The sequence below is a fragment of the Canis lupus genome, chromosome 28 (genome assembly GCF_011100685.1).
Source record: "Canis lupus familiaris isolate Mischka breed German Shepherd chromosome 28, alternate assembly UU_Cfam_GSD_1.0, whole genome shotgun sequence".
NCBI lineage: Eukaryota > Metazoa > Chordata > Mammalia > Carnivora > Canidae > Canis > Canis lupus.
Window position 1 is genome coordinate 319509 of NC_049249.1, and position 18440 is coordinate 337948.

General features: G+C 45.6%; 1 protein-coding gene across 1 annotated transcript in view; it reads right to left on the minus strand.

The window, feature by feature from the left end:
* Positions 1-18440, minus strand: part of FRMPD2 (FERM and PDZ domain containing 2) — a 119838-nt gene that overhangs the window by 19308 nt on the left and 82090 nt on the right. Inside the window, 9 exon segments of the mRNA XM_038578012.1 lie at positions 158-243; positions 1141-1245; positions 4706-4911; positions 8150-8266; positions 8355-8462; positions 9808-9900; positions 10948-11048; positions 16548-16635; positions 16638-16763. Of these exon segments, the coding sequence (XP_038433940.1) occupies positions 158-243; positions 1141-1245; positions 4706-4911; positions 8150-8266; positions 8355-8462; positions 9808-9900; positions 10948-11048; positions 16548-16635; positions 16638-16763 (1030 nt within the window).

An 18440-nucleotide genomic window follows, 5' to 3' on the forward strand; every position in this document is an offset into this window, starting at 1 on the left:
CTTTCCCAGGTGAGGAAACCAAGACTTGGAGAGGCAATCATTTGCACAAATTCTAGGGTGGGAGTGAGGTAAGGCCTGGAGGCTGTAGCTCCCAGGCCAGGGCTCATCACACCACAGAATGCAGTTCCCAACATGACTCCATCCCTCATCCCACTGGATCTGTCCTTCCTTGGCAGCTGGCCCTCCAGGAACAATGGATTTCATGTAAATACCTCCATAGGGCACACTTGTGTTAATGCCACCCTGGAAAACACAATGAAAGTGTCACCACCTGTCTGCTCCCTCCTGACAGAGCCTCCCTAATCTCCCAAAGAAATCCCCCATCTGGCTACCCAGATCTATCCCATTACCTCATCTCCATGTGACACCTCATATATTCACTTGTTTGTTCAGACTACATTGTCTGCTGTGCAACAAGGTTAGATGTCCATAAGGAGTATAACAACACAGCTGGCATGAGGGAGCTGTGCTGCTTCCAGCCTAGCAGCAGCCTGTAGCAGGTGCTCAGAAATCCAAGTCACATCAATGCACCATATGGTCTCTCCCTAAGCAGCAAGCAGCATAGGTATAGATGCAGTCACAGGCCCAGAGGCTGGCCTGGCAGGTCCTATACGCTTGAGTCTTGGTTTGTAGATACAATCCTAGAATGAACTACAATTTTATTATTCCTGTACAGTTTTTTCCCTTTCTCCTCCAAGGTCTGCAGATAAGCTCAGAAACCAATGCAAAGTGGCCATCTTGAACTCTGGTCTGACCAATTTGACTATTCTGCCCTTGGAAGCAGGAATATTAGGCTACACTGTGACCCTTCTCTGAATGACCATGGATCACCTCACTCACCTTTGTCTTATGTCCCTGCAGTCTCACTCTGCTGCCCTTTCTTTGTTGTGCAGTATAACCACAGAACCAAGACCCATCACCCAATCCCACCCACACTGCTTGGAGTGCCCAAGTCTGTCCTGCACCTCCCAGTTTGCCTCTGTCCCCCACAGAGGCCCCATTGACTTTCTTGGCTCCCTACTCCCCATGTGCTGCTTGAGCACATTACCAGAGGTTGCCATATGAATGGGATGCCCACAAAGGCTCCAGATGAACATTTTTACAACTGTGTACTTCCCAATCTTGCCTAATAATTCTTACAGTCACACTGAATCCAAGTGTCCCATCTTCTTTAACAAGTTTCACAAAGTAGATTTCATTGGCATTGATTTCTGAAGGTGGTGGAGGACAAGAAGAGCCAGCACCCTGCCCCTGAAAAACAAATGAAAATAAAGAAGGCATGAAGATACTTGCCCTCCATAAGCAGATAGCAACTCTTCATTCTTGTCAGCATTGCATTACAGAAAGAAGCATGAGTTTCAGGGCTCAACAGGGATCATTCCCAGCTTTATCAGCTCCTCCCTATATGATCTTGGACCAGTCCCTTGGTCTCTCCACCCTTGGTTTCCCAATCCACAGAAAATGCCCTTCTCAATGTGACTGTGAATCATACCCAACACAGAGCAGGGCGCAATAAATGTAGTTACCCTCCTGTTTCCACTCAGGATGTAAATATCACTTGGAGAACTAAAGCAATCTAGGCACTTCTTGGTAGCTTCACACATGACACCAGCTAAGTGATGTTCGATACCAAATACACAGCAGCTTCTTGAGCAGAAGACAACCTCAGGAGGAACTCCAGTCATCCCTAGCAAGAGTAGCTGCACTGGGGCTCTACTTAACAGTGGTTGAATACCTGACAGAAGGACAGAAGACAAGAATTATCTACCACATGGCAGGAATTTAGCTCAGTGTTATAACAATAACCATGGGTGATTTGTTTATTCATTCATCCAATCATGCAACAACATTAATTGAGCACTGGTTATATGTCAGGCATTGTGCAAGTTGAGGGAACAGCATTGGTAAGACAGACCTGCCCCTACTGAACTACTGTTTAGTGGGGGAGAAACTATTAACGAACTGTGGCCAGAAGATGGAGCTGTGAGTACTCCCAGCCTTCTGTCTTATCCCCCCCAACTCCCCCCCTCCCCCACCCCCGCCCCGTCTGCTTAGTGCTTCCTGGTTCACCATATTGGAAAATACCATTAATACAATAGGAAGTGCTCGCTTCGGCAGCACATATACTAATACAATAGGAAAATAAACAGACTGAAGTAAACTAGAAAATTATCAACCCAACAGAAGAGGTTCCAAAGAGATTTGTATAGAACCAATGAAACTCCAACTGTTCCAGAGACACTCCACACTGCACAGTCTTGCAAGGTGTTTTGCCCAAACTTTAAAATTCAAAGAGTAAAGCAACCACTGAGGTTGAAGTCCAAAGTGGGAGTGTAAACTCACCTATCCCACAGAAAGTTACTTGCACACAAAGCTGATCCCGTGGCCCAAAAGAGCCTGGCTTAAAAAAAAAAAAAAAAAAAAAAAAAAAAAGAGCCTGGCTTGTATAGGTTCTACAGCCTGTGCCACGGTCAGCTGTGGCTTTGGAACACCACTGCTCCCTTCAACTGCTCACCAAAAATCAGCTCATGGGTTCATACAACCTCAGAGGCCCCAACTTGAATCCCTCTTGGCCCTGCTTCCTGTCAAGGGGGGGAGCGCCTTCTGAAGTACAGCCCCCCGGGTGAAGGCTTCTGTTCTGGAGTCCAACTTGTTGGATTCAAATCCCAGCCCTGCCTCTTACTCCTTGAGAGACTTTGGGTTTGTTCCTTTCCTCTCTGTGCCTCAGGCACCCCACCTGCCAAAAGAGTTGATGATGATAATAATGATTGTATAGGCTTGTAATGAAGCTTGTGTGACAGAACACATGTAGGTTACTCAGGATGCTGCCTGACACATGGTTACTCTCCCAATAAATGTCCATTGTTAGGAGTATTCTCTTGCTGACCCGTCATCCTGCTCTTCAAGGGGTACACATCCAGCTGAGCCCATGGCCAATTAGGAAGGAGCTAACATTCCTGGAGCACTGCTGCGAGGCCCTTCTATCTCCACAGCTCTGTGGACCGACACTATCTCTACTCACAAAGGATAAAAATGAGGTGGAGAGAGGTGGGATAACTCGCCTGTTTCAGTCCCAGCAAGAAAGCAAAAGTGTACACGCTCAACCTGGGCCACGGAGGAGAGTTTATATGAGGAGGCCTGCTTTCAGAGATGTTGGCATTTAAAGAAACCTATAAGAACAGCCAGGCACCCTGGGGCTAGAAACAGTAGGTGCTATTCCCTTCTCTGAGCCTGAGAAGTGAGAGGAGGAAGTGGCTGATGAAATCTAGAGAGTAGTTCTAAGGCAAAGAGCACATGATAGGAGCTGTGCTTTCAGGAGAGGGACATAACCTATCTGAGCACAGGTAGAGAGTGACAATATTGTCCTCACTCACCCCCAAATGCTGGCTGCCACCATGGTATGAAATAATAGCAAATATATATATTGGCCTCTCTTCACTTCCTGGCATAGAACTCTCTTTACCCTTGTAATTTCCTAAGTCTTAAGAGACTAGGAGCATCTCTTGCTCTAATATCTGGTCTTTGACTCTAGTTCCTGACACAGAGCTCTCAAATCCCTTGGAATTTCTTGGATTATGGTCTTTTCTTCTAAAGAGGTAGCTCTTGGTGGGTTTCTGGATAGCTTCAGTATGGGGGCTAGTTACGAGAAAGACCAAGTCATGATTCAAAGCTTGGAACTTTCCACTTCACCCCACTCCCCATCCACAGAGGAGAAGAGAGGCGAGGGAGATTAAATTATTAATTTAATAATTATCCATCATGCCCATGTGATAAAGTTTCCATAAAAATACCAAAAGCATGGGGTCCAGAGAGCTTCTGGGTTGGTGAACATATATATGTGCTGGGAGAATGGCATACCTCAACTCCACAGGGACAGAAGTCCTGAACTCAGGACCATTCTAGACCTTGCCCCTATGCATCTCTTCATTGACTGTTCATTTGTACCCCTTAAAACATCCTTTATAATAAATGGGAAGTAACAAGAAACGGTTTTTCCTGGATTCTATGAGCTGCTTTAGGAAATTATCAAACCCACGGAGGGGACATGGGAACCTTCAATTTGTAGCTAACTTCAGACAAGGTAACCTGGGGACCTACTACTTATCATTGGCATCTCATACAGAGGCATTCTTGTGGGGACTGAGTGTAGTGTCACAAAACCTGTGAGATCTGGTGCTAATTCCACTCAGTTGCCGACAAAATTCCTTCTGGGGTGAAAATTGCAATGGTGTCAGAGGTGTGGTGAGTGGGGTCCACCCTCTATCCCAAAGCTGGCCTTGTCTTCTTCTTCACTGCTGTTATCAAGAGCAAAGCCCTTGAGTTGCAGCTCAAGGACCAACTACAGACCAAGAATATGTGGGATGTCTGTCCATTCATTGCCCTTGGTGGCAACCAATGTTATTACCAGTAACAATTATAATCAGTGGCTGAGGACACTGGAGGTTCAAACACTGAGTCCTACGACCCAAGCACTGCACTAAGAGCTTTGCCTTTTCCCCTTAATTTTCTTCTCAAAAACTACGCAATGCAGGCATTTATTTCTATTTGCATATGAGAAAGCTGAGCATCAGATGGATTAAATACATTCTGTCTAGCTGGCATGGCAAAGAGAGAGCAAAGAGGTACCTTGGAGCCAGGACTGTTGGGCTCTGCACCCTGTTCTCTTTCCTCCAAATTCTAGAGAATGAACCAAAGAGATGACTACCTTTAATGGCAGAGGAGGAAGCTGAAGCCTCTCCCTGGGCAGTAAGCTCTGAGTCTGAACCACTTCAAGCTCTTCAGAATTTTTCCCCCGGTCTTGTGTGTGTGACAAGGAACTTCCCTGGTGCCCATTGCTCAGGCTGTCTGTAGAGAAGACTCCAGAATTGGCCATGTTATTCTTTTCCTTCCCTGGAGTATTTCCACAGATACCTATAAAAACAAGCCAATAAGTCAACAGCTTGGCAAGGCTGGTATCTCAGTGTACATGGGATTTTCCTCCAATGACAGAGAGACCTTTTATGGCTGCTGGGAATGATGTGAGTTTAGCACCTCAGGAAGGATAATGCATGTAGAATAGAGAAAAGGAAGATTCTGGGTGTGATTTAGAAACCTAAGTAGAGGTTTGTGACCTAACTATGAAAACATAGGAGCAGCTGGAGAGTTAATAATGCCAGCTCTATCTTATTAATTTCTTGTCAGGTGATGGCAATATACACACACATGCACATGTACATGCACAAGCACACACATTTTATATGTATATATCTTCCCGTCTTTTCAACACATCCATCAGGAATGTGTTATTACACTTCAAATATGAGAAAGCAGAGTCAAAAGGATTAAGTAGCTTGCCCGGGATCTCACAGCCAGCATGTGGTAGTGAGCCCTTACATTCAGCCTCTTCCAGAAATCCCAATGAGCACAGCAGTAATCAACATGTGATCCAAAGACCAACATGTTAGGTCCTTTGGGGAGGACTTGGTAATAACAAGATGGTGGACTCCTTGTGGGCAAAGGCTGAGCCACTGATTCCTATTTACCCCATGTCTGACCCCTGACCTGGCACAGAACAAGGGAAAGAACATGAGGTTGTGAATCAATAGGTAAAACCTGGGGCAAGGTACCTAACATTTCTGGACCTCAGTTTCCTTTGAATGAAAGTAGAGATTATATCAGCTACCTCTTGGGGTGTGTAAGGCTTAGAAATTACATATGAGAAAGAGAGAGATTTTACATGCAGAGAGAGAGAGAGAGATAAAGAGAAATTAGCTTAGTACATAGTAGAGCTCCAATAAAGGTATTTACTATTAATATGCTAACATTAGCTGTCTAACAAATGTACATGGGAGGAAAGCTGAATAGTCTGATTTTCTTTAGATACATATATAGAACATACAAGTAAGTTTACTTGTGATACTAACTCATTAGCACCCACTCACACATTGAATGAACTGTAATTTAATGAATTAGATTAGAAGTTATCCAAGCCTAAAAGTATTCAAGAGGGAATGGTGGGGCCACCGTTCCATAATGCCTTATTCCTAGAGACCTCATTCACAGATTCTACCATCATTGCCCTTCTGACAATGTTGGAAGCATCTGTTCATTTTCTTCCATACCCTCCATGAGAGATGAGGATGGAACTTATGATTGAATTAAAAAGTCAAGCTGTACGTGAGCCTGCCTCATGGAAGTACAAACTAGGAGACCTTCTCTGGGGAATGAAAACTCAATCTGTCACAGAGAGTGATGGCTGCCTATGATGCGAATGTTATCTGTCCTATCTCTGACCTCCAGTCTAGAGCACCTGCCCAAACAGCAAGCTAACCAGATAGAAATTCACAGTAGTGAAGCCTTTGCAGCTGTGCAAGGAACCCCAGCTGCGGTAAGGCAGACTTACCAACAGGTAACTGGGGCCCTGGGTGGAAAGACATGTATTCACAGGCATTATGAGATGCTCATTGTCCAGAATTCTAGTGTGAAACTTGTTTGAGCCTTGCAGACTCTGGGTGCCAGTTTTTGACACCTTCCAACACCACGGCCAGCCTTAAAGGACTCTGAATCAATCCCAACTCTGCTGCATTATTTCCTGACAACAAAAGTTGGTTTCATTCCTCCTCTCTGTCCTATTTCTGTGTAAAATATGGAGGGAATTAAAAAAAAAAAAGGGATCCCTGGGTGGCGCAGCGGTTTAGCGCCTGCCTTTGGCCCAGGGCGCGATACTGGAGACCCGGGATCGAATCCCACATCGGGCTCCCGGTGCATGGAGCCTGTTTCTCCCTCTGCTTATGTCTCTGCCTCTCTCTCTCTCTGTGTGACTATCATAAATAAATAAAAATTAAAAAAATAATAAAAAAATAAAATATGGAGGGAAATGCAAGAAAGGCTAAAATATTATGGGAAGAACAGTGACAGTGTTGGGAAATCCAACAGAGACCATGAACTGGGACTGGTGTTTTTCAAGAGCTAGGGCCAAACCGCTGAGTCAGCTCCAACCACAGGATGGAAGTCACATGACCAAGGCTCCAGCTTTGCCACCTCCCATCCCCTGTGGCTTCTGTCCAGGGACAGCCGTGACACCAGGGGAAAACATCTGGCCATGGTGTAAAACATGTGCAAGAGTGAGAGATTGTGCATGGTTTTCAGAGGACAAGGCAAATGGGGTGCCTACATTTAAGACCTACAAAATGTTGGCTGGTGTGATGTGAAGCATTTCTGTACATAAGGGGAAATTGTTCAGACAACCCAGAATGTGAGAAAGAAATCCAGAAGCTTGGATTTACAGGCAGTCTGTGGTTCAATCACAGGATCATTCAACCAAAACTCAGTGGTGATTCCAGGTAACTGGGAAGGAACAGAATGTTAACATCCCCCATTACTCCCTTTATTTTTTCTTTTAAGATTTTTTTTTTTTTGAGATGGGGGTCACAGAGAGAGACAGACAGACAGAATCCCAAGCAGACTCCACCCTGAGTGTGGAGCCTGACAGGGACCCAATCTCACCACCCTGAGATCATGACCTGAGCGGAAACAAAGAGTTGGATGCTCAACCAACTGCACCATCCAGGTGCCCCACATCCCCCATTACTTCTACCCTCATCCCTGAACCTGCTTCAAATAAACATAACCGTATTATTTTTTATATGGGCAACTGTTGAGCTCTCCTATTTACCTAAAGGATAAATAAAAACATCTTTTAAAAACACTTTATTCTTTTGGATGATCTCCAACAGGCCAAGTCTTAACCAGGTAAGACCAAGAACTGCTCTCCAGTCTCCTCCCCAGCTGATTGCTACATCCAAGCCCCAACTCTGTAAAACCCTGGAGCAGCCACTTTCCATAAGGACTTGGGTGACAAAAACAATGTCCTCCATGTCATGCAAGAAAAGTGGACAGAAAAACACACAATGGCCGTACTGGTCATATCTGATAATGAATTGGAGTAGGCTGCTCCAATCAGGCAGAGCAAGCAGCAGTAGGGTCCATTCTGCCTGTAAAACTGCAGAGCTTATTGTTTTGTGTTACAGCAGTGCTTCTTTGCAAGCCACCACCATGAAAAAAGCAACATCAAACCTACATAAACTTAAAGATCTAGTACCTCCCGGTAATGACAAACTTCTGAAAGTAGAGGAGGTTCTCCAGCTTCTGAACACAGGTGAGGACATACCTTTTGACTGAGAAATGATTAATTCTATGCTGTCAGGAGAATTCTGAATCATTCTAACAGCCATGTCGAACGTGAAACCCTCCAGACTGATGTGATTCAAGGCTAGTATCTGCCCTCCTAGAACAATAAAACATCTTAATAATGCCATCAAGGAAAGAAAGAGCAGCTCCTCAAGGCAATGTCTTTGGCAATTTAAAAGACATACCTGGTTTGAGCTTTTTAGCTTTTGCAGCTGGTCCTCCAGGTATAATAGAGGATACAAAGATGCCAGGGTCAACTTTGCCAACCTCTTCTCCCTCGTTAATGACAAAGCCTGTAATCCAATGATATTTAATAAGATAATACTTGGTGAATTTTGTAGCCCAGAGAGGTTAGGTTATTTGCTTGAGATCACACAGCTACCAAGTGGCACTGCTGATGTTTGTAGCTAAGCCCTCTGATTCTCAAACAGCTCTCTCCACTCTGTGAGACACATAGAGAAAAGAAAGCTGATTGCCCTCACCCCTCCAACTAGTAAGCACGGCTAAACTAGGAACACAGCCCGTCAATGTGTACTGGGTTTTGCCCCAGTAGATAATCAGAATAGGAAAGAGACTTTTCTTTTTGAGTCTAGCTAACACACAATGTTATATTAGTTTCAGGAGCAGAGCACAGTGATCAACAAGTTCACACATTATGCTGTGCTCGCCATGTGTGTAGCTGCCATCTGTCTCCATACATCACTCTTACAATGTCGTTAACTGTATTCCTTGTGTTGTGCCTCTCATTCCCCTGACGGTTCATGCCATAACTGGAAACCTGTATCTCCCACTCTTCGTCACCCATTTTGCCCAATCCCCTACCTCCCTCCCCTCTAGAACCATCAATTTGCTCTCCATATTTATGGGTCTGATGTTGCTTTTTGTTTATTCATTTCTTTTATATTCCACATATAAATGAAATCATATGATATTTGTGTTTCTCGGTCTGACTTCTTTCACTTAGCATAAGACCCTCTAGGTCCCTCCACACTTTTCCAAATGGCTTGATCTTATCCAGAAAGAGATGATTTTTAATAGAGTATCTTGTCTCATTGTTTTGTTTCTTGTGTGGTTTTTCAGGGCCTTAAAATGTAATAAACAATAAAGATCTGAAAAAGATTGACTGCTCCCTCCCATAACTAAGAATCTAAGTATATAGAGAAAGGTTGTTGCATGGTATTAGGATAAAAAGTCTCTTTCTTTTTTGAGAGAGAGAGAAAGAAGGGGAGGGGTAGACAGAGAGAAAGAAAGAATCTTAAGTAGACTCCACGCCTAGTGTGGAACCTGACATGGGGCTTGATCTCATGACCCCAAGATCATGATCTGAGCTGAAATCAAGAGTTGGATGTTTAACTGACTGAGACATCCAGGCACCCCTAACAAGTTTTTTTTCTGTCTTGTACTTAGATTATCAAGCTATAAATCCCCAAATCTTACCAGGCTTTAAAGGAAAACTTTGCCCTCAAAATCCCACTATTTCATAGGGACACTTAAAGGAAACTAAAGAAGTGATCCCTGAAAAAGACAGGTGGGGGAGAGTCAGGAGAGGGCAGTAAAAAAGCCAAAAAGAGGACCAGGACATGCCTCCCTTCTGCCTGGATTGAGAGACTGTGTCTCATCTGCCAGAAACCGTCTTACCAAAACCATGATGTGGGTCCTGGTTCAGTGTCACATGCACGATTTCTCATTCTGGTTCAGCTCTAAAGCCCTTTCTCCTGTTATTTTGTGGCCCTAGAGGTGAAACAAAGCCCCAAGTTGTGCTTTCCCCCCAAATTATCTGAGACCTAATACAAAAGGGGTAAACAGTATTTTACATATGCATGTGCTTATGCACACACAATACTGGGAATGAACATACACTTCTGATCCCCATCACTGGGTCAGCATGCTTGCTTTGGCAGCAGATACACCCTCACTGGGTCAGTGTTGGCTCATCAAGAACAGAGATGAGAGTGGGGGCAAGGAGACATGGTGCTCGTTTTCTATACAACTTACCATAGCTAATTTTTTCTGCATTGGTCTTAGGTCAAGACCAAATTTGAGCAGAGATGTACTTGTGGGCAGTGAAAAGTAAAACTAAGGTGAAAGTACAGAGTTAGGATAGCAAAGCCTTCCTCTCTTGAGTCTCTAATACTCAGAGGCAACATGGCCCCGTATATCAGCAAAAGGCACCTGCAGGATTTCCCCCAGAGCTGAAGTCTTGAATCAGAGCTTAAGTCAGAGCATTCCAGGCTCTCCACATCTCTGCTCCCCCAAGGACCACAGCAGACCCTGGTACAGTTCATGGTACAGAGCACCCTGGTGGTGTTCCAGAGCCAATCCCCAGGCCTAAGGCTTGTAAATATTTTATCTAGTTCTGGAATCTTTCTATCTTTCCTTTCCCTATGGTCTTCCCCAGGGGATGTATGACAGAGGAGAGTACTGCCTTCCCTGTATCTGGTGGATAGTGAGAGGTGATATTCTGGGTCCATGAAGATTGTAACTGAAGTGAATGGCACATTTCTGGCCACATCACTCCATAGCAGGCACTCCTCATGCTGGACCAGAGCTCTGAGGATCTTCACCTGTAATATACTATAGATCCACATGCCCAGCCCAAGCCAAAGGTGGACCACAAGGGCTCTTCCTGACCATAAATCATTTTGAAATTAATTTAAAAATCAAGAAGATTGTGATTATTACTGGGAAGGCAGAATGAAGTAGTGGCAAAAGTTTTCAAGTAAGCATCAAAGGTAAGGTTTCCTTTTTTCCAAACCTGGCCCATGCCCTGGCCCATACCCCTGTGCACGCTCTCAGCAGGTGATCCAGAGACGGGGTCACAAGTCGGTGGCTTCTGGGTCAAACAGACAGTCTCCAACTGCTCCTGATCTGCACAAGGGCTGCAGGAAAAGGCCACAAGATGAGAAAAGGTGACTCTAAGGAGCAACTTTCTGGCATTTCTGAGTCTGGATGGCAGCTTGGGAAGGCATCCTCGGGAAGGCAGCCTCATGCCCTGTCAGCCAGCAGACCCATCAACAGACTCCACCATAGGCTGACTCGGTTGTCAGGAGTGTACTGGGAAGAATACCTTTGGGGTCTTTCCGTCTCAGAAGGGACCCTAGAGTCCCCTGAGCCTCCTGGAAACTTCCCACTGTCCTCTCCTTAGAGTTGGACATGCACCCTTCTAAACCTCCTTTGCCTTAACCAGAAGATAGGAATAATATTCTTATTTCCCACACTTGTGAAATGATGATACACACTTGGCTCCAAAACAAGGTAGTAAGGATGACGCACCAATGCTTTCGATTTTTATTGTCTGCTTCTGTTTTTAATCGGGCTGGGCATGCTCCAGCACCCCCAGGATGATGGACCCTGTGGCCTCCACAGAGTGACTCACCTGCTTGATCCCTGTGGGCATTTGAGTTGGCCATCCCCTAATCATACCAAGCTTAGAACAAGAACCTTTCATGCAGGCATGCAGATGGCCTTTGCTGAGCCAGTATTCTAGTGAACAAAGAATACTCTATGCCCTAGGAGAAAAATGAATTCAGTGTGGCACTGCCCCAGCCCCCAGGATCAGCTGTGCCCAAGAGAAGCTACCCTGCAGGATGAACAAAATGGAGAGTGAGAAGGAAGCATAGATGCACAGCCACCTGGGTTCAGAGACCTGGAAAAAGCCAGCATTGGGCCTTATCTGAAGGAAGGAAGGCCAGGAAAGCCAACCATCTGAACAGATGTGGCCCTCTATCACCCAGACTGGCCCTAAGCTCAGTGAATTCATGCCCGTCCCACTGCTTCAGGTGGCCAGACGAAGGTGAGGATGTGAGTACGGGCAGCTTCCCACAGAGTATCGCCCTGTTCCCTTGGATAGATGTTGCCAAGTGCTCTCGGTACGGAACCTGGCACTGTTCAGAGGGGACAGAGCTGAAAAGGAAAGAACAAAAGTGAAGGGGGAGAGAAAGTGAGTGCAGAGGTGAAGGGCAAGCACAGAGCCATTCTTCAGAGTTTGGAAATGAGGCCTCAATCTGACTTGGCTCCTTCTTATACCCTGCATTTGAGCAAATGCAACCCTAGGTGCACCTAGCAGGTGTCAGGCCCTGGTCTGGTAAGGCACTGACAGAAAAGGTGGGTCAGATGTGGGCTCTGCCTTCTGGGATCTTCCTGGCCTGCTACAGGATGGGGGGTTGGAGCCTTTTATGCCAGGGACAAGTGCCCAGGTGACCAGAGTGCCCAGGCACAGGAGAATGCCCCTAGGTCTAGAGCAGGGTGACAGTAGTCCTGAGGGGCCAAGAGAGGATATGAGGACAATGTGGCATTTGGGAGGGCCTTTGGAGAAAGAGAGGCCTTTCATTCCCCAGGTTCCTGTGGCCTACCTGATCTGGCCACACACGCCATTCCTGCTTGAAAAGGATTAGGAGTGGCATTTACCACCAGTAACAAAAGGACAAATTCTGTATGATTCCACCCAATTGAGGCAGTTAGAGGAGTTGAATTCATAGTAACAGAAGGTGGAATAGTGGTCCTAGGGTCTCAGGGAAGAGGGTGGGAGTTATTTAATACACAGAGTTTCAGTTTTGCAAGACGAAAAGAGTTCTGGAGATAGCACAACAATGTGAATGTACTTCTGAACCATGTACTTAAAAATGGTTGGGCTGGGGAATTTTATGTGATGTGCATGTTACTGCAAACCTAAAGAAAAAAAACAGCCATTTCCTAGAAGCCTCCACATGCTCCCTTCAAAGCTGAAGAAAAATCAGGCAAGCTACTGTTCTCTGGAAGTTGACTGATTAACAAGCAGATGGGTAAACACCTGTGGATGTCGAGGAGAAGGGCACGGGTGGCATGTCTAAATGGAGCCAGTAATAGCAAGGAGCCACCTCTTTGCAGGGAAGTCGGGAAAGTTCTCACATGAGAGGCAACGTGGAATGGGGGTGAGGCAGGGGTTGTACGGCAGGGTTGGCACCCCACTGACATCCATGTTCTAAGGGGTGCTGAGTAATTAACTCAGGAATGGTGCTGGGGATGGAGTCCTTACCCATCAGTGTTAAGGCCTGCATGCAGTCCTTCCTGTCCTGGCTCCGGCCACCAAGCCACATGATCCAGGCTCCAAGCCAACAGCACAACCTGTTCCTGCCCAGACAGGCTCCTTATCACCACTGTGAGTCCCATGAGGCAGAGACTGTGTCCGTCCTGCTCACCACTGCATCCTCAGCCTGTAGCCCAGGGCTGGCACAGAGCAACCAACTTTTCTAGCAACACTAACTGGACCTTTACTCACAGCATTCTCCCCTCCTTCTCACTGGGCCCCAACCTCCTAGCAGTCCTGACCTGGCATCACAGGCCCCTTTCCCAAGCCCCTAACTAGGAAATAACCTTACTCTCAAGGGAACAATAACTTGTATCTGTGCCTGCTTTAAAGGTTTAACCCACTCTATCGCAGACCCTACAGACTTCACAGACCCCCAGAGGGTCTGTGTTCCTTCCATGTCCCCAAAAATGAGGGGAAGAGGACCAACATCAGGACACTGACCACAGACCCAGCCCATGTTCAGTGTTTCCTAACACTGTTTAATTCCCACAGCTGTCCAGGGGCTGTCATCACCACTGACAAGTGAGGAAACTGAGGCACATGTCAGCTCACTTGGTCAAGTTCGCACAGCAGTTGCTGGTTTAGCAGGTATCAGCAGTGCACTTCAACCAGACAGTGAGCTGGCTCCAATACCTCCAGTACCCTGTCTGAAGGGGATCTTCAGCTGAGTCATCTTTGTACCAGACACAGCAGACATGCTAAACATCTCATCTGTGCCACAGAGCCGGACAGAGCCAGATGAACATCAGCCTGTGGCCCAGCTCAGGCTCTGGCCACAACAATGGTGAGCAGGTCTACGTGAGCTCAGGCTCAGCCCATACTGACAACGTCCAGTATGGTCCTCTTTCTGGACTAGAGGCTCTTGTACATCTTGGGTGCCCTCCTCCCCGACTATCCCCACCTTGCTTAAAAGTGCAGGAGAATTTGGGCCTCCCACAGATAACATTCCAGCAGAGAGGGGCTAGGACTCAGTACTTATGTGTCCACTTGCCTGTCCTTCAGACAGACAATTCTGGGAGGCCTTCTGTACACTTCTCATTGGAATACAGCCCCGGTTACCCACACCAACTACTTCAATGGCACTGCCCTCAGCGTCAGAGAGGGAGGGCAAGGTGTAAGATGGCTCCTGGCTAAGTGCAGAGACTGACGTGGGGCTCAGTCCCATGACCATGAGCTCATGACCTGCCCTGAAACCAAGAGTCAGATGCCGAACAGACTGAGCCACAGTCTGCCCTCCTTTTTAAAATTTTCCCTCCCTGTCTCTCTCCCTGCTCCCTCCTGCTTCCTGGCACCACCTCCACAGAACCACCTGCACCCAGTCATTGTCTCAAGCTGTGCTTCTGGGGACCTTCCAGACAGTCAAGGACTCAATTTCCCTTTCCATGCAAGGGTTATTAGTAACCTCTGAAGTGATATATCAAGGGTTCTGAAAATTTGGCATTTGTAAACTAAAATTAGAGTAGTAGCAGGATTTACTGAAGACTCTAATTCAGCTTTCTATAGAGAAGGCCAGCTGCCCTGCAATGCTGTTAAGCCCCCACTGTGTGAGCCCATTGGCAAATCACTGGAAGCCCATCACCTCAAGAAAGATCCTTTGCAGTCAGCACGTTCTCGAGGTGGCCTTGAGCCAGGCACAGCTTCTTCAGGCTTATAAAGTGTTGTAAAGTACTGTTAATCTGAGCGACAGATTTAAAATGGCCACAAATTGGGGCACCTGGCAGCTCAGCCAGTTAAGCATCTGCCTTTGGCTCAGGTCATGATTTCAGGGTCCTGAGATTCAGGGTTCAGAGCCCCACATCAGGCCCCATGCTCTGCTCTCCCTCTGCCTGCTGGTCCCCCTGCTTGTGTTCTCTCTCTCTCAAATAAATAAAATCTTTTAAAATAAATATTATGTAATTAATTAATTAAAATGGCCACAAATTCTTTGACACTCCTACATCAAGAGATGGAGTCTATTTCTGCTACCCTTGAATCTGTGCTGACCTGTGAGAAATTTGACCAAAAGAATATGGCCAAAGTGTCATTGTGTCAGCTCCAGGCCCAGCCTTTAAGAAAATTGACAGCCTCACCTTAAGCCCTCAGAGCCCTGAGCCACCAGGTTGAAGCCTGACTACCTGGCTGGGAGCACCATGTGGTCCCAGAGGCCACACAGAGTGAAAGGTGCTCAGCAGAACTCAACGTCCCAGCTTATCCCTACCAAGGGGCCACACGTATAAGAAAAGCCATCTTGGGGCCTCCAGACCAGTTCTGCTGAACACCATGGAGTGACCCCAGACAATGACACATGCAGTAGAAGAATCACCCAGCTAAGGTCTGCCTGAATTTCTATCCCAGAAAACTGTGAAAGAGAATAACAAAATGGTTGATGTTTTAATGAAGCCACTGTGCTTTAGAGTCATTTGTTACACAATGATATGACACCAACAGTCTTGCTCCACCATTGCTGATGTCGTTTGCAGTGCATGGTGAGGCATATTTGCATCAACAGAATTTGGGGCAATAATCTTCTAAGGATTACTTTGAGATGCATAATATTTATACATATAAGAGAATTATAGGTAAGCTACAGACAGACAGACATCACAGCTCAGATGAATTACCCATACACCCTCTTGCTGAAGCAAAAGTATAATTCATTCCAAAAAACAGCTCCTCCAGTAACCTTCATTGGTCACATGCTGCCTGTGAATCTGTGCTATTTATATAACTTGCAATGTAAGTGTAATCCAATTTCTAGGCTATTTTTAAGTTTGTGAATCCATGTGTTATAATGTAAAGTTGTGTTTAGAAGCTCATTATTTTCACTTACAAATCAAATTCCAAGCACTCCATCAGTAGAGAAAGCAGCATAATGTAGAGATTAGGAGTGTGGACTCCAAGGCCAGCTGCATGTGCTCAAATCCCAAACTCTCCATTTCTTTCCTGGTACAGCTGGGAGATGATAGAAACCACTTCGCAGGGTGGCAAGAGTAAAATCAATTGATGTGTGTAAGTGCTGGGAACAGTTCCTGGCTCATGATAAGACTTACTAGGCTTATTACGACTTCTTTGTTTTGTCCTCTTCGGTTTCGTACCATCACCTAGTTCTTTCTCCACCATTGGGGGATGGGATGTCTGCCCTGCAGACTTCAGCATAGACTTTGCCCATAGACCGCCTCCAGGAAATCTCTATGGAATTAGTTGTTAGTGAATGAATGTATCCTTCCCTTAGACATCTGACATCCTTTAAACAATTTCTTCAGGTATGGAATGCTCCAGAGCGCCAAGTACAAGATGGTTTGGGCTCAGAGAATGGATGTGTCAAACCCACCTGCCTCGGATTCCCTGTGCCATAGCCTCCTTGGTGGTTTCCACAGCGAAGTTATCCAGCAACGTGGGCAGTGGGCCCCCTGCGGTCACCGCAGCCTGGGTGTGGGTGCGAACGGCGTATTTTCTGAGCTCGACAGTTTCTGAATCCAAGTGAGAGGCTTGGATTGGGCCGGGTGTGCAAGACTCACATTGGGCATTTGCACACATTTATCATGGCCTGAAATTTGGGAGAAAAACATGAGCAACATAAATACATACAAGCATGATGCTGGATCTATCACTCTTGAAACAACAAGGCATCACAGACTCCAGGTTCTATTGCTGCTCTTCTTTCTCCACAATTTGTCCTCAGGCTGACTGAGGGGATGCTTGCAATTAGTCCTGAGGATGCCAAACCTTCCTAATTAGCACACAGTAATGAAAGCAACCTCAGAAACACAAAAAGGGAAAGGAAATGCTCTCCTTCCCCCTGTAGTTGAGGGTCCTCAGCCACGATTTTGATGGGTATTAACATTCACTGCAATGTCACAATAAAACTTATAGAAAGAGTCTTGTAGAAAATTCACTGCTGCCACCCATCCTGCTCACTGCCTTTTCAAAACCATCCTCATAAGCATTGTAACAAATGAATCTTCAAATTACCTGGGCTCCAAGATTAAGCTCTGGCCTATAGAATATAATCTTTAACCTCTATACAGTTTAATTTCCCTGGTAATAATTATTTAAGATCCACATTCTGAAGTATGAATACATATCAGATGTATTGAGTCTCCTAGCCCCTAGAAGGGGAAGAACTTCCCCTTCTCCTTCATGCAGAAAGATATAATAAATGGCTCTAATGACGTCCCTAACTCGAGATCATGCATGTAAGTGATTCCCACCACTTCACTATTCATGTCATTCATAAGAAATTGAGATTTGATTGACAGAGTCCTTAAATTAACTAGGCTTTATAAAGCCTAGTTTGTATTGTGAAAAAGGAAAATGATGACTAAATTCTGGCCATCTGCTCTCTGCTAAAACTGAGAAGGAAAAAAAAAGTGTTCTGGCACGTGGTGCTTCTATGGTTCTGGCTTTGTCTGTGTGTATGTGTATGTAAAGCATGGTGAAGTCCTTCCACTTCCAGGGTGTCCATGAGCATTTATATGCTCAAGTAGAAACCCCTTCTTTACAACAGTGTCTGGTCCATTGCCAGGTTTGTTCCCACTAAAAAAGGTAGCCTTTCAAAAATACTTTTTGAGAACTTTTTGTGTCTATGAAGCATTTTTGGTACTATCACTCATACACAGTGGGCAAAAAAAGACAACTTAAGCAATTTGAATATGACCTACAGCTTTTTATATGAGTTGTATAGTATCTTACACCAGAGCTTGGACCCTTTAGACACAAAGCAACAACAACAGTAACATTAACACCAACAACTCATATATGCTGAATGTGTATTATGTGCTAGGCACAGAGGTAAGTGTGTTATCTATATGGTCTCCTTTAAACCTCACAATGACCCTGTTGGGATAGATACTATTATACCTATGTTATAGAGGAGGAACTTGAGGCTAAGAGAGCTAGTAATTTTCTCAAGGTCCTATGGCTTGTAGGTGGTAAAGCAGAACCTGTTCTCAAGTCAGCTGACAACACAGTCTGTACTAGAAATGAAGGTGCCCAGGACACAAAGACAAAGACAGCAGTATGGGAGATTCATCCAAGACATGCCCAGCCTTCTGATCACCAGGGCCCAAAGGGACAGTGATCTCAGGCTTAATTACGGACCTGAGACATCTTTGAGATATTTTTCTCAGCCTGAAAGAAAGCATGCAGTATAGCTGGAAAGCAAAGTGGAAGACTCAAGGCAAGACATATGTCAAGGTTCAGGCCAAACTGGGGAGAGTCTGAC